The following is a 21496-nucleotide window of genomic DNA, read 5'->3' on the forward strand; positions in this document are numbered from 1 at the left end:
TAAACCCTAAACCCTAAACCCTAAACCCAAACCCTAAACCCTAAACCCTAAACCCTAAACCCTAAACCCCAGACCCCAGACCCCAGACCCTAAACCCCAGACCCCAGACCCTAAACCCCAGACCCCAAACCCTAAACCCTAAACCCCAAAACCCTAAACCCTAAATCCTAGGCTCGGGTAACTAACCCTAGGCTCGGGTTCCAAAACCTTAGGCTAGGCTAGGCTCGGGTAACTCAAACCATAGGCTCGGGTAACCAAACCTTAGGTTCGGATAACCCAATAAAACCAAAAAAAAAAGCCCAGAAGCCCAAATTCCCTAAGCTGTAAAAGTTAATTTCAAATACCCGAGCCCAAGAAGTTAATTTCAAAGTATATAATAAGCCCAAGAACAGAAAATATCACTCTTATTATTTTCTTTGCATACAGTTTTGTTTTATAAAGTTTTAAAAAAAGGGTCGAAGGTTTATTTATCACTAAAATTAACTGGAACGTTTTATAACTTAGTGACGCTTGTTATAAATTTAAGAATTTGGCAAGATATGGTTTTAAGATGCGATCAATGGCTTCCCTATTAATTTTTTTAAGTTACTCTTATTATCAATGGCTTCCCTGTTGGTAGTGTAGTCTGTTCCATGTAACCTAGAATTTTCTGTTTCACCGGAGCTCCGGTTGTACTGTTTCCGACGCCCTCCGGGGAGAATTAATATATATATATATTAAAAAAAAAGAAAAAAATAAAAAAATAAAAAAATAAAATAAAAGAAATGAAGGGTCGCTTTCACAAGCTTCATATCTGGCCCGTACATCTTCGATATAGTCATAAGAAAAGCTATGATTTATGACATAATCCAACTTACCACAAAACAAGAATGATATCAATTAAAATGGCAAGTTAGTTTACTCCCTAGTAACTATTTGGCAAGCAGCATAGTGTTTACAAGAAACTAGATCTTTACCATGCCCGTATGATCTATTCCAATGAACAAGCCCTAAAAGCTCGCAAAACCTTACAAGTTTAATTCTCCCAGAAATAATTATGTCTCCTAATTGGAATTTCTTCAGGTCACATGATTCAGATTTTGGTGGCCAACACAGCATTTATTTTCTTCGAAGTGACTTCTACCCGCCAGTTAGAGCAGAAAATACAGTAATACAGAGTCTGTTTGACAGGAAATCTGCTTTACCTGCTAGTTACAAGTTTTCCTACTGAAAGTTCCTTCCCGGGTCCTCGACGGAAGCATCACGTAAATTTGAGAACAAAGGTTTTGTGTTGATTGTCGAGTGTTCTTGAAAGCATATGATGAAACAACCTTTGACATCGTAGTCTTGATATAACCCTGTAAAAATTTGAGTTACCATAAGTTCTACCACAAGAAAAGCAATAGAGAGTTGTAGTCTCATGATTATCAAGGCAAAAGTACCTCGATTCCCATATCAGGAGAAAGCTCTTCAATGCTTTCAAAACGCTTGCAAACATTGACACTGCAAATCATAAAGGATTGGTGTAAGTGAAAGATAATGTGATTCCGAGTTCACATCAAGTCAAGGCTGAGAGAAAATCAGGATATTAGTTATCATCAAGTGTGTTACTAGTTCCATTCTATTGAGAACGGAGGAAATGCACATGAATTGGAAGGCTAAAGGCCTAATGATTTAAGTGAACCCAAAGCCAGCAGGATCTATTCTATTCCTTAGGAGACAGAAAAATTACATCCAACATTACAACAAAGCATTAACTCCATAAAACATTGATGATCAAAAGATGCTATCGTAGGCCAAGGGCAGATGGAAATGAGCAGCAAGACAAGAGAAGAACAGGCCACTAGAGAAAAACAATGAACAAGCCTTAACCAATGACATAAAAATCAAAACCAAGAGCGAGAAGAAGCCATCAATCCACCTAATTTTCTCCCAAGAAGTTAAAATTAAGAACTTTGCATACCCACAAGAGGTTAGGCGTACAAGAACTAGTCAAAAGACCTGTTATTGAAGCTAACTAAAGGTAGTGGACAGAAGTAAAGAAGATTCAACACACCCAAAGGATAATCGAAGACTGAGATGACCCACACAAAGCAGCAACACAAGACCCACCCTAAGCCTTACAAGATCAAAATCGATCAACAATCTATGAAACTAACCGGAAAGACACAAGAGAAGGTGACCAAAAGCCTTACTTTAGCCCAGATCTGAACATGAAAAAGCTCGATGGAACCAGCAGCAACCCGATCTTCAATAACGAGGACCCAACATCATCACTGAATCTTCACCTACAAAGGTGACCATCCCGAATCAGATTTGCGAAAGAGTACAAAAAAAGAGGCCAATTCCACACCGACAGGTCATAACTATACATAAAATCTCGAAATAAAAAGATGATTCCACCACCCACCGACGGAATCAACAAACAACGATCTCCGCGAGAGCGATTAAAGGTAGAACCCTAGAATTGTTAAAGGTATTTTCGTAAAACAAGAAACGACTTACACGGGTTTGAATGACGATAATTTAAAAGCAACTGTAATTTCTGGTTATTGCTTTTGTTGATTTCTCTAGGGATTGTCGAGGACTCAAGGGCATGGTCGGTGATCAATTTTGAAGCAATTGAGGTACTTCTATATATTTTTTACCGTTATCTTTACTTTTCAAAATTTGAACTGATAATCAGGTTTAATCGGGCCATTTATAGTCGGGTTTAACGAAGCAGATAATAGTTATTAAAAGGGCCTCGCTATAATAAGACATATTATCCACACAGCAAGTGAGACCTGCAAATGAGGTGGACCAGTTGTAGCCCATATTTATTTAATTATAGATGAAGCCCAATTTATACATCATTTTAACTAATTTGATTTAAAAATTGTTCAGCCTTAGATTTTTAATTTATGTTAATTTTAAACTTATAACTTAATATATATACATCTTTTATGTTTTTCTATTTTATATTTATTTAATAATCTTAGAATTTTATTGAATTCATGAAATATATTTTTAAAGGTTTTGAAATATTATAGTTAAGAATGTGAGATAACATTTATTTCTAGTAAAATATTTGCATTTATAGCAAAATATGTTTATTTATTAATAATAAAAATATATATGTGCAAATATAAACATAAATAAATGAAAATTCAAAAGAACAAAAAACTTACTTTAAATTTATATATGAAATGTTACATATTATATTATTAAAAAAAAAAAGCTCACGACGATACATAAGACTATTTCTAATTTTATCTAACTGAAAATATCAACAATCTGTAATGGGGTAATTATGGAAATTTAAAATATACAACACATTTAGCTACCAAATCAAAGACATTAGTAGTTAATGGGGTAATTATGATAGATATATGATATTCCACCATAAAGTCGGTCATTCCGTATTTAATTGGTAGAAGTAATTGTATCCAAATAAACCAAAGCTCAAGCTGCTATAAGGTGTTCTTTTGTTTTCAGATATGTCTAACTAATGGTCCTGTGTTTAGTCACAGTAATGCAAGAAACGAAAAATCTCACATCTATCTTGTATTCTTCTAGATCTAAGAGATGTGTTCAAATCAACAAAGATTGTTCATTGTACTGATTGACAACAATTAGGTGAATATTTTTACAAATCCACAAGCATACAGTCAGGATGAGAAAATACATACCATTTGGAATATCCATGATTGGTGTTCCATGACTGAGAAAACCAGAAGTAGTGACGACTGACGAGCACACCAAATTAAAAAAATCTACAGAAAAACAAATATGAAAGACAAGCTAAAAAGGTTAACCTTTTCAATATAAATAGACTTGCTGGATGTAGATCGCAGAGGAGGAGAGAGGAAGAAAACTTCAGCTTTATCTTTCTGGCGTCAATAAATTGGAACACAAAAAAAAATGAGCTCCCTCTCTTCCTCTCTTTCTTTGTCGTCAACAAAAACAGTTCGCGCCAAAACTACCCAATAATATAATAGACCCAATCTTATTTTCTACTGTGCCTATATATTTTCTCACTGAAAAAAAATCATTAAAATATATATATATATTTATATTAATTTTATCAACTGCTCATGGTAGATTAAGTGGTGGTCAAACGAATCGATTTTTCGAGGATAACCTCTGTCAATCAGCATCTGATCTATATGGGAAAAATATAGTCAATGGTCCTTGCTTCTTTTGCTAATATGTCCGCCTGTGACAAACTCACATCCTCGAACTTCTCATGTAATCTCTAGAACATTTCAATATCTGTTACGAATGGTGGCCAATCTGTCGGGTTAGTAGTCATGTTTACTAGGTTCGAGCAGTCCTTCTCGAACCGTATCGAGGTTATAAACTATATTCAGTGCAGGCTTTAGGGATTATGGGTTAACTCATGAATTTTGTAAAAAAAATCAAAAATATGAAAATCTGGTTTTAGTGTATAATTCCATTCAGAACTGACATAAGATGATGGTCAAAGAGGTTTAACAATTTTTGTCTCCGTTTCTCTAGATAAAAAAAATTATTATGGTAATTCCTCTCATCTAGGCAGTATATGAAATTTTAGTAACCGAAATATTCAAAAATTAGAATGATTCCTATATACCATAAAAGAGTTTAGAATACATTAATTCAAATGTCGAACGTGGTTGGAAAATTTTTTAAACAAAAGTGAAGATTATAAACTTCAGTATATAGAGCATTTACAGTGAACTCATTATTTTAAAAGAGGTTAACCCATGGATTTTGGAAAAAAATCAAAAATATGAAAATCTGGTTTTAATGTATAGTTTAATCGAGCACTAACATAAGATGGTAGTCAAAGAGTTTAAAACAACTTTTATCTCCATTTCTCTAGATAATGAATATTTTATTATGCTAATTCAATTAATTTAGACAGTATATGAAATATTAGTAAAATAAATTTTAAAAAATTAGAATAATTCATATATACCATGAAAGATAGTTCAGAATAAATTAATTCAAATGTAGAATGTGGTTTGAAATTTTTAAACTAAAGAGAAGAGTATAAATTTCAGTATGTGGAGCATTTACGAAAACTCAATATTTTTGAAGGGGTTAACCCACGGATTTTGAAAAAATTTCAAAAATATGAAAATCTCGTTTTAGTGTATACTTTTATCGAGCACTAACATAAGATGATGGTCAAAGAGTTTAGAACCTTTCTAGTCTTCGTTTCTCTAGATAATAAAAATTTTATAATGCTAATTCCATTGATCTAGGCAGTATATGAAATTTAACCAAACTAATTATTAAAAATTAGAATGATTCCTATATACTAAAAAAGGTAGTTTAGAATACATTAGTTTAAATGTCGAATGTGGTTTGAAATTTTTAAACAAAAGTGAAGAGTATAAACTTCAGTATATAGAACATTTATCGAAAACTCATTATTTTAAAAGGGGTTAACCCATGGATTTTGGAAATTTTTTAAAAATGTGAAAATCTGGTTTTAGTGTATAGTTTCATAAAGCACTAACATAAGACAATGGTCAAAGAGTTCATAACCTATGTTGTCTCCGTTTCTCTAGATAATGAAGATTTATAATGCTAATTCCACTAATATAGGCAGTATATGAAATTTTAGTTAAATAAATATTAAAAAATTAGAATGATTCCTATATACCATAAAATATAGTTTAGAATACATTAATTCAAATGTATAATGTGGTCTGAAATTTTTAAACTAAAGTGAAGAGTATAAACTTCACTATATAGAGCATTTACCGAAAAATCATTATTTTAAAAGGGATAAACCACGGATTTTGAAAAAAAAAACAAAAATATGAAAATATGGTTTTAGTGTATAGTTACTTAGAGCGCTGACAAAAGATGATGGTCAAAGAAGTTTAGAACTTTTGTTGTCTCCATTTCTCTAGATAATAAAAAAATTATAATGGTAATTCCATTAATCTAGACAGTATATGAAATTTTAGTAAATTGAATATTAAAAATTAGAATAATTCCTATATATCAAGAAAGAAAGTTTAGAATACATTAATTCAAATGTTGAATGTCGTTTGAAATTTTTAAACAAAAGTGAAGAGTATAAACTTCAATATATAGAGCATTTACCGAAAACTCATTATTTTAGAAGGGGTTAACCCACAGATTTTGGAAAAATTAAAAAAAATATGAAAATCTGTTTTGGTGTGGAGTTTTATTGAGAACTAACATAAGAATATGGTCAAAGAGTTTGGAACCTCTGTTGTCTCCGTTTCTCTAGATAAAAAAGATTTTATAATGCTAATTCCACTAATTTAGAAAATTTTAGTAAACTAAATATTAAAAAATTAGAATGATTTCTAAATACCATGAAATATAGTTTAGAATACATTAATTCAAATTTATAATGTGGTTTGAATTTTTTTTTTAAAAAGTGAAAAGTATAAACATTAGTATATAAAGGATTTACCGAAAACTCATTATTTTAAAAGGGGTTAACCCACGAATTTTCAAAAAAAAACAAAAATATAAAAATATAGTTTTAGTGTATAGTTTTTTAGAGAACTGACATAAGAAGATGGTTAGAGAAGTTTAGAACCTTTGTTGTCTCCGTTTCTCGAGATAATAATTTTTTTATAATGGTAATTCCACTAATCTAAGCAGTATATGAAATTAAACCAAACTAAATATTAAAAAATTAGAATGATTATTATTTACCATGAAAGATAATTTAGAATATATTAACTCAATGTCGAAAGTGGTTTGAATTTTTTTTTTAAAAGTGAAGAGTATAAACTTTAGTATATAGAGGATTTACTGAAAACTCATTATTTTAAAAGGGGTTAACCCACGGATTTCGGAAAATTTTCAAAAATACGAAAATATGGTTTTAGTGTATAGTTCATCAAGAACTGTCATAAGATTATGGTCAAAGAGGTTTAAAAAATTTTTGTCTCCATTTCTCTAGATAATGAAGATTTTATAAGGGTAATTCCACTAATCTAGGCAGTATATAAAATTTTAGTAAACGAAATATTAAAAATTTAAAATGATTCCTATATACCATAAAAGATAATTTAGAATACACTAATTCAAATGTCGAACGTGGTTTGAAAATTTTAAACAAAAGTAAAGAGTATAAACTTCAATACATAGAGCATTTACTGAGAACTCATTTTTAAAAAATGGGTCAACCCATGGATTTTGAAAAAAATTCAAAAATATGAAAATCTGATTTTAGTGTAAAGTTTAATCAAGCACTAACATGAGATGGTGGTCAAAGAGTTTAGAACCTATGTTGTCTCCGTTTCTCTAGATAATGAATATTTTATAATGTTCATTCCATTAATTTATACAGTATATAAATTTTTAGTAAACTAAATATTAGAAAATAGAATAATTCATATATACCATGAAAGATAATTTATAATACATTAATGTAGAATATGGTTTGAAATTTTTAAACTAAAGAGAAAAGTATAAATTTCAGTATGTAGAGCATTTACCGAAAACTCAATATTTTTGAAGTGTATACTTTCATCGAGCACTGGCATAAGATGATGGTCAAAGAGTTTAGAACCTTTCTAGTTTTCGTTTCTCTAGATAATGAAGATTTTATAATGCTAATTCTATTGATCTAGACAGTAAATGAAATTTTACAAAACTAAATATTAAAAATTTGAATGATTCCTATATACCATGAAAGATAATTTAAAATACATTAATTCAAGTGTCGAATGTGGTTTAAAATTTTTAAGCCAAAAGTGAAGAGTATAAACTTCAGTATATATAGCATTTACCGAAAACTCATTATTTTAAAAGGGGCTAACCCATGGATTTTGGAAAAATTTCGAAAATATGAAAAATCTGGTTTTAGTGTATAGTTTCATCAAGAACTAACATAAGATGACGGTTAAATAGTTTAGAACCTCTGTTGTCTCTGTTTCTCTAGATAATGAACATTTTATAATGATAATTCCACTAATCTAGACAGCATATGAAATTTTAGTAAACTGAATATTAAAAAATTAAAATGATTCCTATATAGCAAGAAAGATAGTTTAGAATACAATAATTCAAATGTCGAATGTGGTTTGAAATTTTTAAACAAAAGTGAAGAGTATAAACTTAAGCATATAGAGCATTTACCGAAAACTCATTATTTTAGAATGGGCTAACCCATGGATTTTGGAAATTTTTTTAAAAATATGAAAATCTGTTTTTTAGTGTATAATTTCATAGATCACTGACATAAGATGATAAACAAAGAGTTTAGAACCTATGTTGTCTCCAGATAATGAAAATTTTATATTGCTAAATCCATTGATCTAGACAGAATATAAAATTTTACTAAACTAAATATTAAAAATTAGAATGAATCCTATATACCATTAAAATAATTTAGAATACATTAATTCAAATTTAGAATGTGTTTTGAATTTTTTAAACAAAAGTTAAGAGTATAGACTTCAGTATATAGAGAATTTATTGAAAACTCATTATTTTAAAAGGAGGTAACCCACGAATTTTAAAATAATTCAAAAATATGAAAATCTAGTTTTATTGTATAGTTTCTTAGAGTATTAACAAAATATGATGGTCAAAGAGGTTTAAAACTTTTGTTGTCTTCGTTTCTCTAGATAATATAGATTTTATAATGATAATTCCACTAATCTAGGCAGTATATGAAATTTTACCAAACTAAATATTTAAAAATTAAAATGACTCCTATATACCATGAAGGATAGTTAAGAATACATTCATTCAAATGTCGAATGTGGTTTGAAATTTTTTAAACAAAAGTAAAGAGTATAAACTTCAATATATAAAACACTAGGGGATGCCCGCCCTTCGGGCGGGTTGTAAACGTCATAAAATGTGATTTTAAATTATTAGATTGCGGTGTTCAAAAAAAAAAAATTATTAGATTGCGTTTAGATTGATAAGTATATCTCTTAATGTACTAAGCAAAAAGGTTGGTGACCTGTCATCTCGTGTGTTATTAGTGTAGACGATATTAACTTCTTTTTTTTATCGAGACCCCATCTCTTGCAGCCAGAGAAGCGTAGGTGCAGCAGCTCTCTAGCTGCATTGAACCCTTGAAATTCATACTGTCCTAACCCATACCCATGAGTCATTATCTCCCTAAAGATATTGTCATATTATTGGAACCATGTTTCTGCAACTAAATTTGGGTTCCCACCCTTGTCTCAAATATTTTTTTTTCGTTACTCATAAATAAGCATCAAAGATTCTTTGCTGGAGAAGTTTGAGAGAATTTTTAATACAATGACCAAATAATTATAGTTTAGTTAAAAACAATGCCTTTAAAAAAAATGCACATCAAGCATTCATTTTCTACTAAATCACAAACATTGTTAGCACTTCATGCATCCTTTTAAAGCTGAGCTCCTCTCACAAATAATCCTGCTGGAAATCAATTTAAAAAACATCTTAGATCAATTTAAAATTATCTTAGGATCCATTCTCAAATATAAGTATTTGATTTTTGCGTAGCCAATTAGTGTCTACTAATTAGAATATATTGATTAGTAAAATATTGTTAATATAAAATAATATTATATTGAAAATTTGTTTGTTGGAAATAAAGTTTGTTTTATTTTAAACATATTAGATGTAAATGTCATTATTTAACATTTTCATCAATAATTTTTTTTAAAATTATGGATAAGCTAGTATTTTTTAAATTCCACATTTACAATAACCTTACATTTTGTGTTCCTAATAACAACTTTCACTACTTTGATCAAAAAAAAAAAATAACAACTTTCACTACTTTTCATAATAACCTTACATTCTGTGTTCATAATATTTTTTTGTAAATTATGGATGAGGTTTTCATAATATCTCCAAAATCTTTCATGTCTTCGTACTTCATCTTCATATTCATATCATCTCAAGATTATACCTTCTCGAATTCACATCTCTAAAATTTACATATGCTCCTCTTGATGATTTGACATAAAGAGTCATAAAACTATACAAACTTTTGAGCCATCTCACATACTCCCTCTGTATCATTTTAGAAAATGTTTAATTTTTTTGCACCAAAATTAAAAAAAACACAGAATTTTATATATTTTATCTTAATTACATAAAATAATATTAACTTAAATTAATTTAACCAATAAAAACAATATTTTGTAATTGATCACAAATTTCAACTCATTAAATTTTATTTAGAACTAAGAAAACATCAATCATTTTGAAACAAAATTGAAATCCTTAAATACCACTTATAATGATACGGAAGGAGTATTTCTCTCTATTAGTTTTGTTCTTATATTGTTTTACTTTCCAATATGCTAAATACTGAATCTCATAACGATTTTGAATTTATTTATATGTTTAGTATTTATATGTATATACGTAAGAACATCTGTTATAAAAATATACATCGCTAAACAATCTAAAAATTATTTTCAGTTTGTTTGCTGTTTTTCTGTCCTACGCCTTGATTTTTTTTTTGCTTCCTCAAGTGTGCTCAAGTATGCTAGCTTACGTCCACTCTCTTTGCCTTTTTCAGAAACCCATGCCAACAGCTGAAAACCAAGGAAGCTGAACCAAGGAATACAATCATCCCTAATTTTTTTCTATTTCTTGAACTTACAACATAGTATTTGCAGGCCAGATCGTGATATTCCATTTCATGCTTATATTTCATCCTTGCCTGTGATATCCCATTTCATGCTTATATTTCATCCTTGCCTGCAACAATCATTGGCTTCTGTAAGCCTTTATGAGAGCTATCATCAAAAGAATCAACTCACAAACTCAACTATTCTCTTGTGAATTAATAAAAAAAGACTAACAATAAGCAAGTCATACCCAATGGAAACAGTCCTCTTCATCCTTCAGTCACTTCGATACAGTAAAATTAAATGAACTACAGGAGGAATGATCAATAAACAAAAAATTAAATAAACGGAATTGACAGAGGGATTATGTTTCAAAACTAAGTTGTTTATGAGTTCTAAGAACGGAGTACCTGAGCGTGGAGGAGAGCATATCTACCCATCAACTGGACACTGCGTTTAACGTACCAAGATTTCTAGCAAGTAGAACAGAAAACAGTTAAAAAAAAAAATAGAACAGAGTAGCCATTATACTAAGAAAGAAATTCTATTGCTAGTGGAATTGTGTAGATGATTAGCAAAACAATACCTCTCTCCTTGACCAGTGGTTGGAGTTGATTTTGTTTTTCATCTGAATTTCGCTATGTATAAATAATCCTTTCAACAGATACATAATATCAAACTGACCACGCAACAAAGGAATAACACGTCCAGTCCCTATAACCAAAAAACAGAGAATAAAGTGATGGCAGGAGTCATTTTCTCACATGCCTATCTGCTCGAACTTACCACCGAAATTTCGGAGATTCCAGTCAACGTCGGCGTGTTCAAGAAGGATTGCACGGATCTCACTCGGCGATTGTTTTTGTTGAAGCCATTTGGTAGAGGAGATCACAGACTCGAAGCTGATCGATTTCGCCGCTCTGTCTTCCTCAGAGAAAGATTGGTGGTCTGATCTTGTGGTTGGGGTTCAAGCTGCAAAGAGTCTCCTCTCCTCAACCACTCAATGGCAAGCTCTTGAATCCTCTGTAAGCAAAATCTAACAATTCAAAATAAGGATCCCCCAATTTTGTTTATCGTTCTTAAATCTACAATTCTCAGATTCAGATGTTAAAATCCTTCGCTGATGCAGATTACTGGTATAGTATCGGTAAAAAAATAAAATTGAAATCACTGACTATTACCATGGTAATCTCTGGTTAGGCTAAACTTTGATTGTTCTTGGTTCTATAACCGCGACGTGAAGAAGAGGCTTAACAACTGTATGCCGATGAAAGACATGTCACATGGGGAACGCCATGGCTGTTGTCTGAGTTTCAAATCGATAGAAAGGTAAGATTTTGGAGAAGTGATGAGATTTGTGGTTGTAACCATTCCAATTTATAGGATTAAAGGATCCAGAGAACATAAGAGGAGGTGCATCATAATTTAAGGCGAGGGGATGTGTAGGATGAAAGGACGTAGATGAAAAGTTTTTTACAGAGGCGGTCCGTCGAGGTGAAGCTACAAAGACGATAACAAAACTCTGGAAAATATTCTAAAGTCATGGGCCAGGGGAGATATCGGCCCAAGTTTAAAACAATAACACAATTAAACAGAAAAGCCCATGACGCCATTGTTTAATGATACGGTGCGTAGGAAGTGACTTCGACAGGTGTCAACATGTCTTGAAACGAATTTATGTGCTGGCAGCTGATGTGTCATCAGGATAGAAACATCATTTCTTTATATATATAGATTTACCGAAAACTCATTATTTTATAAGGGATTAACCCACAGATTTTGAAATAATTTCAAAATAAAAAAATCTGGTTTTAGTGTATAGTTTCATCGAAAACTAATATAAAATGATGGTCACAGAGTTTAGGACCTCTATTGTTTTCGTTTTTCTATATCAGCAAAGACTGTGATGTGTTGCCGTTAGTGTAGTTGTTTTCTACCATATAGTAGCTGTTTTTCACCTGCATCTCGAATTGAGAATTGTTAGTCATATAATTAACCAATGACAAAAGAAAAACTTGTCAAGAAAAAACTCTTTTTATTTACCTCCTCGAGCAAGTTTTTGGAAGGGTTTGCTTCTGTATACAAGGTAGCTAGCCTAGTTTCTTGACCAACCAAGTCTCAAACACTTCATCTTTCTAGACTTTGGAGCTGGCAGGATCAACAATGGCTGGTTGAATAATTTCCTTTGTCGAGAAAACTCCCCAAGTAACATCAGATTGAACCAGGTTTGATACACAGTCTGCTCCTTTGTTAAGTTATAGATGGCAAAGCTATCTATTTGCTGTTGTTTTTCTAATGTTTGACCCACTTGTATTTGGTTTCTACGGTAACCTGAACTACTCATGGGAGAGGACAACAGTACCAAGGTGATATACATACATAACCGTTGAGCTATCTGTAGCTAGGAATAGAGACTTTTTGTAGGTCGTCCTTCAAAATTCTCCAGGCCTACCATAACAATATAGTTCAATATTGTATGTTTCATGCGTTCATATCAGACAATTATTTTCGGTGAATTGGTTTGTTGCATTTGGATTTTGTAAACAACCGATATCACTTTCGTCATTTAGAGTTTTACTGAAATGAGAGAACAAATGTTAAAGAAGAGAAGAGAAGAGAAGAGAAGAGAAGGTGGTAAGTTCAAGAAGGAGTGACGCCCTGTTTGGCCTTCAGGACAAGCTCCTCGGTGGTGGTCCCTATGATCTCGTTGGCTCGCTTCAGCCCCATGCAGTAGTACCTTCCAATGGTGTCACGGGCAACGATCCCCAACTTCTCTAGCTTCTGGACTGCATCATCCACATCAAAGTTACACCTCTCACCAAACTCTTCCTTTATCAGTTCCTCACATCTCAGATCCAGATCCTATTCCCCCACATTCCCACCAACTCAAGTCAGCACTCGCTAATGATAATATAATAGGCAATAACCAAAAGAGTAAAATTCTGGTATTATGTACCTCCAAGGTAGCTTTCCCCTGCTCCATTAGTATGTAGAAGGAAATCATCACCTCTTTTACCTGCGCGTGTAACCCAAATTAGGCAGTGTTCCTGTTCTAAAGGCATTCACGCCCCCCCCCCCCCATATGAATAAAAGACTAGATTCATGCAGGCAGGAACTTTACTTCTTGCTGAATAACGTCATCGCACAAGTGTAATAGCGTTCCCTTCCCGCTGTCTAGTTGTTTATCATACATGGATTGCGTTATCAAGTTCTGGTACGTTGCCATGTTCTGCTGGAAACTGAAGTAAAACAACTTTGCGATAAGTCTAACAAACACACAAAAGAATAAATGAAGGGGAAGGACGAATGGAAAACACTTAACGTACGTGAAGTATGTTTTGGCACAATAACCAACCACTGTGGAGAGAACTGCAAAGATTACCCATGGGTCTGCTTTCGGCATCTCAACTGAAGTAACCACGGCAACCTGTAGAGAAAGTCAAATGATAAACCAATACATGAACCGCAAAAAAAAATGAAAAGAAGGAGACCAACCAGACCAACTACGGCAGATATCAGAAATTTGACCCAATCCATTGGAGTCAGTCCAGGATTTCTTTTCTCAGGCTGCAAAAAGACGTAAATGTTATTGCTACAAAATCTAGAGAAAGAAAGGCGAGAAGAGAAACTTACAAGCACAATCTCCATGTCGGCCATAGGAATGTTTTTGAAATGCTTGACGTAAATTCCTCTTTCCTGATTTGTTTTAGAGCTGGCACGCCTGCAACAACTTCCTTCTTCAACCACAAATGCACAAAGCGAAAAATAGACAGACGAAACAAGAACAGACATTAACCTTACCTATAAACAACAATCATTCTATCAAATGTAGGCTCTTGTATCGTGAGCTTGCTCAAGAAACTCTTAAAGCTGAATTTCATCAAAAGAGAAAAGCCATTTATTATTATTATTATATATACAGTTTCCAGAATAGCACGAACAAGCAAGGTGGGGGGTGGGGGGTAGGTACCTCAATTGTGTATTCTCAAGGCGAATACGCTCCACATACAAGTCCTCATCATCTGCTTCAGGGTTTGTCTCATCATCTTTTTTGGGATCTTTCTTTTGATGTCTGCCTGACTGTTTGCCACGTAGCTTATCTAACCTGTGAACCAATGCGAAGGTTAAGACTCAAAAGCGTAATCAGAAACATCATCTAGGAACTTTAAGAAAGGCTACTACAAAGGATAACTTGCGCTTACCAAGTGATTTTCAGGAAATATGACCAAATACGTGATATGATCACATCTAATTTCTCCATGAAAAAAAAATCTGTGGTTTTATCCATCCCAATACCACGCCTGAAGATGACATACTACAAAAAAAAAAAAAATACAATTCAAGTATTTGTTAGCACATAAAAGGCATTTATGAAACACTATAATTATCTGTGTTATAAAAATCTACAAAACTGAAGCTGTACATTATCAGAAAAGTCTGGAAGATTTTCATGTGGATGATCCTCAAAATATCTCTTGAGTATCTTCTTGTCAAGCTTCGTATACACCAAAGAACGAAAACTGGTTAAGAGGAACCCCGGGAGGAGTGAAAAAAATATGTAATGTGGCTAATTGTTCACGGATTAAAAACCTTTGACTCGTCAACTTTGATGGGAAGATTCAGAAGATACTGCCCAGAGCGTGCAACCTCGATCTCATCATCTGTCGTTATTTTAAAGTTGCTCTTGTCCATAACCTTGTGAAAGGCAAAGGAGAAACACATTCAAGAACACTGAAATACATACCATATAACACAAGTAGGGACTAATTAATACCTGAAACAAGTAAGCGAGGAAATTCTGTTCAAGGACATCAATTTCCTGAGAAGTTAGGTTCTGCTGCTGAAGTTTCTGAGCACCGTGAACAGGATCAAAAAGAGAGTAGAGTTGCTGCAGATATAGCCAAAAAAAAAAGCATGAGAACACAAAATGCAAACACGTTTCTAAGAAGAAGATAAGAAAATAAAATAGGAACAGGGTAAAACACCATCAAATCTTCAAACTGAAGATTATACCAAGCTCGGACAGTGTATTCAATTCTCTTGCAGAGCTTCAGAAACTCTTGTCTATCATTGCTATGTTCTGCACACACAAAAGAAAGAAAAAAAAAAGGAGAAAAACTAGGCAAATCATTACATTAACTGACGATCGATTAACAAAAAAGAAAAACACGATAAGTCTAATCGGACCTAGCCAAAATAAAGAAGAAGAAATTGGAGAGACTGACCAATGAGATTAGCCAAGGTCATGATGAGCTTAGGTTTGAGGATAGGGATGACGGATTCGGGCTCCAGACGAATCGTTTCCTTTTTCCGTTCCGCCGCCATCTCTTTTGGAGATCCGATTTTAGGAAGATAGGAGATCCTCGATGATTTTTTTAAGACAAAGAACAGGATTATAACTGAAGCCCCCTTCTTCTTGTCCCTAACTACGAATCAATGTCGTTGGGTGGAGTATTAACTCGACCAACGGATCTGCCCCTGCTTTTCTATTTCGGGTTTTTTTTTTAGTTTTTTAATAATAGTGTAGGTGTAGCCACACTCATTTATTTTCCTCCAATCATTGCATCCCAATTCTGAACCATATAATAATTCAGATGACTATTTCCTTGCCGACAGCCCAAAAAGTATTCAGTCTACTAATTTCATACCAATTGACAACTGATGTGCCGGTAAAAATGCAAATTACAGCTGATAAGAAAAAAAAGAAGATGAGGATTGTATGTCTCAAATCATATGTTAGGCCCGTGAACTTTATTGGGCTTTAACTACACCCCGAATGTCAGATTAAACTAGAAGAGGCTCTGGTTGGCCCGTTTGGAACCCTCAGCTTTATAACGGGCTTCACCCCCTTGCCGTGACCGAAGACGCCTCTTTCCTGTAGATTTTGAGACCTTAATTGTTTTGTTTACGAAAAGTTTGGAATATAAGGAGTCACTAGATTATGACCCGCGCTTTGGAAGCGCGGAATATTTTACGATGAAATTTTTTACTAATAACTTAACAAATATTTTGGTAACTTTTAAAAAGTGTATTTAAAATATTTTTGCATTTAAATCAGTGTTTCTAAATTCAACCCGATTGTGATTATACCGGTTAATCCGGAGATCTGACAATTCAATTTAGGTTTTTAAAATATTCATATTAACAAAAATCACTAAAATTCAAGACTAACCGATTGAACTGATGGATGACCAATATGTAATCTCATTTGATTTAAATTGTAATAGTTTCATAATTTGTAATCTTATAATCCAAATTTTAAAGTTCATTATTTTGCAATTTATGAAATTATGATGTTTCTACAAAATTTTAAAGAGAAAATGATAGATATAAAATATTAAGATTAATTATTGTATTGTTTGGAAACATTGATAGTAGTATAAAATATATTGTTTGGAAACATTGATAGTAGTAAGAAATAAGTATATTGTTTGGAAACATGGATAGTAATATAAAGAAAGGAACATTAATGATTTAATATAGGTTTAACTATAAAGTATAAAGGTGTATTTAATTTAAAAACTTACAAAATAAATGTTAGGTCCAACAGAATGTTTCTGTTTTAATAAGATAGATAGTAGTGGATCCTGAGGTAGAGATGTCACAGACTGTGAGGGAGATGATGAAGCCAGATGCTCATGATACTAAGCCAAAGGCAAACTTCTCTGAGAGTGAGCTTTCCTTTCTTCTCAAGCTCATTCTACAGCACTAAACTCTTGTTGCCTCCACCATTCGGCCTTCTTTGAAACATATACCTACGAAGTGACCTCAACTTGCAATTGTTGCCTCCTCGTAAAATTTCCTGGTGCAACCTGCAAAGTGTACAAGCAGTCTGAACTCCAAACTCTTTTCAGGTTCTCTAGTATTAAGGAAACAAAAGTCTATATGAAGACTGCTTACATACAAGTCTCAATATAAATAATATATAATAACATAACCAAAAACCTCTGGAGCAGAAAGCTTCTTCTAATACGAGCCAGCAGTAATCACCACAAGAGACAAGGTCCCATCTCTCAGGTCAGGCGATGAAAATATATAAAAATGTAGATCAAGGGAAACAAAAAAGTTTGATAGTGCACAGGCCCAAAAGATATTTGAATCCATTGCACCAGAACTTTGAATTATTGTAAGTAGTAGTCATAATCAGAAGGATGAAGCCGCCACACCTTTTCTTTATACTTTATACTTTCCACCAAACTCTTTAATCCGCTAATCTAGCCCATCTCACTTTCTCTTCTTTCTTTCTTTTTCATATCGGTAGCGTCTTCGTTGCCGTCTACGCCTCTCTCACCATTCACGCAGTCAAAGACACGTGACCTGGCTACTAGTCTTTTTTTTTTTTTGGAATTTACAAGTTCAAAAACATTGATTATTTATTTCTCTCTCTCCACAGAACACGCAGAGGGGAGCAAGAAATGGAGGATAGGTCATGTCAGGTGTTATTTCCATCTTCGTCAGTTGATCATCGCTTGTCTGGTGATCAAACTCAGATCAAAACGTCCTCCTCGTTACAACAGCATAACACTAACGAAGAAAAGAAACACAAGAGCAAGAAGAAAGAGAGAGAAGCCAGGTTTGCTTTCCAGACAAGAAGTCAGGTTGATATTCTGGATGATGGATACAGGTGGAGGAAGTACGGCCAAAAAGCTGTCAAGAACAATCCATTCCCCAGGTACCTATATATATATATATGCTTTTTTTTTCTTGTTAATTTGGTTGGTGCATGATAAATACTACTTAAATATGTGGGTAGGAGCTATTATAAGTGCACAGAAAAAGGATGCAGAGTGAAGAAGCAAGTGCAGAGGCTATCAGGAGATGAAGGAGTGGTGGTTACCACTTACCAAGGTGTTCATACCCACCCCGTCGATAAACCCTCCGATAACTTCCACCACATCTTGACCCAGATGCACATCTTCCCTCCCTTTTAGTTTTCCTTTTTTTCTTTCCTTTTTTCTAATGCATACCGATGTATCTTGGGTGGGTTTGGCTGGCGCAAAAGAATGCTGCTGAAGCAAGCTTTCAGACCAAAGCCCTTTATACTTTATTAAACTGGGCAATCGTGAATTATACACACACACGCACACAGGCACTAGTACTTGTCTTTGGTTTTCCCTGGAATCTATCTCCTTTGATGGTGTCTTGGTGGACTCTGCTGCCCTGAAAAAAGCCATCAAACGCAGTCAACAGAGATGATAGACTGACTGAAGGAATCTCAACTGAACAAATCTATCTCCTTTGGTGTCGTGTCCAGAAATCAACGTCTAATTCCGAAGAGAGAGAGAGAGAGAGAGACAGAGAAGTAACCACTCAAAACTTGACGTGTGGCCCTTCAAGAGGAGCACCACCGCCGGCCAGTGTCACTGTCAGAATGAAATTGGTCAAACCATGAAACTCCTTCAAGCGGGCTTTACTTGAAAAGCAGCCCATTGTCCTCAATGGGCTCTAATGTTTGCTCTTTCTATAAGATCAGCCCAAACAAGCCCAGCTGTAGTAGTAAGTAATTCACCATATTGAATTTATCACTTTTTCAAGTGCATCGACGACGATACAAGATCCGGCTATCAAATTCCAACCATTTTAGAGATTCCAATGAGTTGCTTTTTTGAGTTTTTCACCTTCTCGAGTTTAGTCTACTTAGTCTCATCCCTGAATAAATTCAGTGGGATCATTAATTTTAATATAAACCATTTTGATAAGGAAAATAACTAATCATAAATAAAGACCACACGTCATCTGGAATATTTTAATGTCTACGTAAGCAAATAAAAAGAAAAACGCATCGTACTAGAGATAATATACCTTTTGAAGGCCCATGTGATAAAAAAGCAAATACTGTATGTAACAGAATATATCACATTTATATTCTCAAAAGAAGATATGCCAAGTCTTTCTTCTTTTTCTATTCAAGTGTTCTAAGAAAGCACTCCTGCTGTTTCATATTGTATACTGTTTTAATCCAGTGTACACATATTCAAAATTATTTTTTATCCAATGTACTGTTTTTCAATTTATTTAATTATAATATTAAATTAAATTATTTAATTATAATTTAAAATCGGTTTATTTAGTTATAATTTAAATTATTTTAATTATTTATAAACATAGTACATTAGAATACAATAAGTCACACACAATACATGTAAAACATCATCTAATCCATTGTGTAAATATCTTATATAGGTAGTGAAACAAAAAAAAAAAATAATTAGAACTTCATCTAATCTATTGAAGTGGAAGAAGCATTTTTTAATTTAAAAACGACATACTGAACTGTAAACATAACATCCTATGAGAACAAGCAATAAAAATGTTGGCTGTGAGCCTGTGCCACCGCCACACAACCGCACATTGCTTGGTTTTGTTTATAATATCTTTGTCGAATAAATTTGTCCCCCATTCTTTATCAATAACAGAAAAGCTATCCACATTTTTTTTCTTCGACGACACCGATATGGATAAAGTATCTATATTAGTAAGAATTTAAGAACAAGGTGATCTTTTTACCGCGAAAGAGAAATTTGTATTTATTTTAATCAGTTAAAATCGATGTATCGTCGTGGCCTGTTGAGCATGAAAGTTGGGAGTTATTCATCAAAAAAGTGATGCTTCTGAATGATAATTATTTGAAAGGGGAAGGACCACGCGTCTTCGATACCTCTCTATCTCTATGCATGCCGTGGCTACAACATAACGAAACTTTCCTTTCCCATATATAAATAGATGCATACATGTGAAACACCAACAACAGGAGAAAAGAACGAATAGTATACGTAAGTCATTAACTCGATCATGGAGATGAACAGTTCAAGGAGATCAAGAGGGTTCAAGATAGCTAGGCTACTGCCCTTTTGCAAAGCTCTAAAGCCTCCAACTGCCTCCCAAGACCTTTATAATAATGTTCACTACACTTCCTCCACCACAACTTCCTACGCTCCTCAACCTGATTTCAGTAACTACGTAACTCCTCTTCCTCCTAAAGTTAGCTTCCTCCTTCAACCATGTACGTAATTAACTTAGATCTTTTGTATCTCACTATCTTTGCTTCATATATATCTCATGTACAAAATAACCAGTGTTGTGGTGATGTGTTTGGCAGCCGTGGCTCACGAGGGGGAGGATCTGGAAAAGAAGCTGAACAAGATGAGAGAAAAGCTGACCGGTAGAGGGATTAATGGTATGGACGATTCCGTTGACGCTAGAGCCGCTTCTTATATATCCTCGGTTCGAGAAAGGTTCAAGCTGGACCATTGTGAGAGAGTGACGACGACTGTTGTTAGCTTAGATCATGAAGATGTTGACCGTTAGGATTTAGGTGGATTTGACCTATAAATCTGTGTCAGAACACGTCAAAACCCACTCAAAACCAAAAAAAGAAAAAGACACTAGCGACACAAGCTTAAACCCGATACTATCTTTTACTGATTTAAATAAGGAAAATTGAAACTTTTGTTCCTACGAAATATGAAGCAATCATATTTGTGTACGTGAGTTAGAGCATCTCCAATGGTGTTACCACCATTGGAGTTCTTAGATCATCATTACTGGTTGTCCCAAAATTTGAGTCCTTAAATATTTTATTATTACTTTGTACTAAAGAAATTTTGTTAAGGCCAATCATAAAAATAGAGATTATTGGTAGGACTGTATAAGTTTCTTATTAGTCAAGACTCAACCATCTCAATCAGTGTAATTTAAGAGAGACGAGATCAAATGGAACTCAAAAGCCTATTCATTGAAAAATAGAGCATGGCTCTTTATATAGCCACTTACAAACGACGGAAGCAAAGCTAACTCCTAAGAAATTGGAACAAGATAGACTTATTCAAAACATGAAACAACTTCAACGAATCCCTAAAGAATAGCGATAAGATCAACTATCTCTTGACCAATTATTCCTAACAAATCCTCTCCTAAACTAAACAGTTATGTTTTAGTTTATCTTGCAAACTCCAAACATGTCC

At 33.4% G+C, this 21496-nt stretch overlaps 3 protein-coding genes and 1 long non-coding RNA gene across 8 annotated transcripts; 2 read left to right on the top strand and 2 right to left on the bottom strand.

Annotated features, from left to right (window-relative positions):
- Positions 1-792: 792 nt before the first annotated feature.
- On the bottom strand, positions 793-3914 carry LOC130512564 (uncharacterized). 4 transcript variants are annotated; one of them, XR_008946114.1, is made up of 5 exons: positions 3777-3914; positions 3651-3707; positions 2175-2267; positions 1422-1482; positions 793-1337 (listed from the first exon to the last, which is right to left on the bottom strand). It is a non-coding gene; the product is annotated as an uncharacterized LOC130512564 (long non-coding RNA). The 4 variants fall into 4 exon arrangements; XR_008946112.1 differs by having other exon boundaries at positions 3651-3682; positions 3777-3905; XR_008946113.1 differs by having other exon boundaries at positions 3651-3790.
- A 9153-nt stretch (positions 3915-13067) lies between these two features.
- Positions 13068-16056, bottom strand: LOC108837858 (uncharacterized). The gene is made up of 14 exons (XM_057010912.1): positions 15758-16056; positions 15518-15612; positions 15307-15420; positions 15123-15227; positions 14956-15027; positions 14735-14847; positions 14503-14637; positions 14334-14402; positions 14166-14253; positions 14028-14099; positions 13859-13959; positions 13654-13771; positions 13489-13548; positions 13068-13394 (listed from the first exon to the last, which is right to left on the bottom strand). Exons 1-14 carry the CDS (start codon positions 15855-15857, stop codon positions 13173-13175), a joined length of 1464 nt encoding a protein of 487 aa, XP_056866892.1. The 5' UTR covers positions 15858-16056; the 3' UTR covers positions 13068-13172.
- Positions 16057-17710: 1654 nt separating this feature from the next.
- Positions 17711-18610, top strand: LOC108857461 (probable WRKY transcription factor 45). 2 transcript variants are annotated; one of them, XM_018631449.2, is made up of 3 exons: positions 17711-17844; positions 17926-18204; positions 18286-18610. In XM_018631449.2, exons 2-3 carry the CDS (start codon positions 17948-17950, stop codon positions 18461-18463), a joined length of 435 nt encoding a protein of 144 aa, XP_018486951.1. In that variant the 5' UTR covers positions 17711-17844; positions 17926-17947; the 3' UTR covers positions 18464-18610. The 2 variants fall into 2 exon arrangements, with proteins under 2 accessions (XP_018486951.1, XP_056866893.1); XM_057010913.1 differs by having other exon boundaries at positions 17749-18204.
- A 1551-nt stretch (positions 18611-20161) lies between these two features.
- Positions 20162-20980, top strand: LOC108860091 (uncharacterized). Its single transcript, XM_018634002.2, has 2 exons — positions 20162-20535; positions 20632-20980. The coding sequence occupies exons 1-2, from the start codon at positions 20325-20327 to the stop codon at positions 20838-20840; spliced, it is 420 nt and encodes a 139-aa protein (XP_018489504.1). The 5' UTR covers positions 20162-20324; the 3' UTR covers positions 20841-20980.
- Positions 20981-21496: the final 516 nt, after the last annotated feature.

The sequence above is a fragment of the Raphanus sativus genome, chromosome 5 (assembly GCF_000801105.2).
Source record: "Raphanus sativus cultivar WK10039 chromosome 5, ASM80110v3, whole genome shotgun sequence".
In the NCBI taxonomy this organism is placed as follows: Eukaryota; Viridiplantae; Streptophyta; class Magnoliopsida; order Brassicales; family Brassicaceae; genus Raphanus; species Raphanus sativus.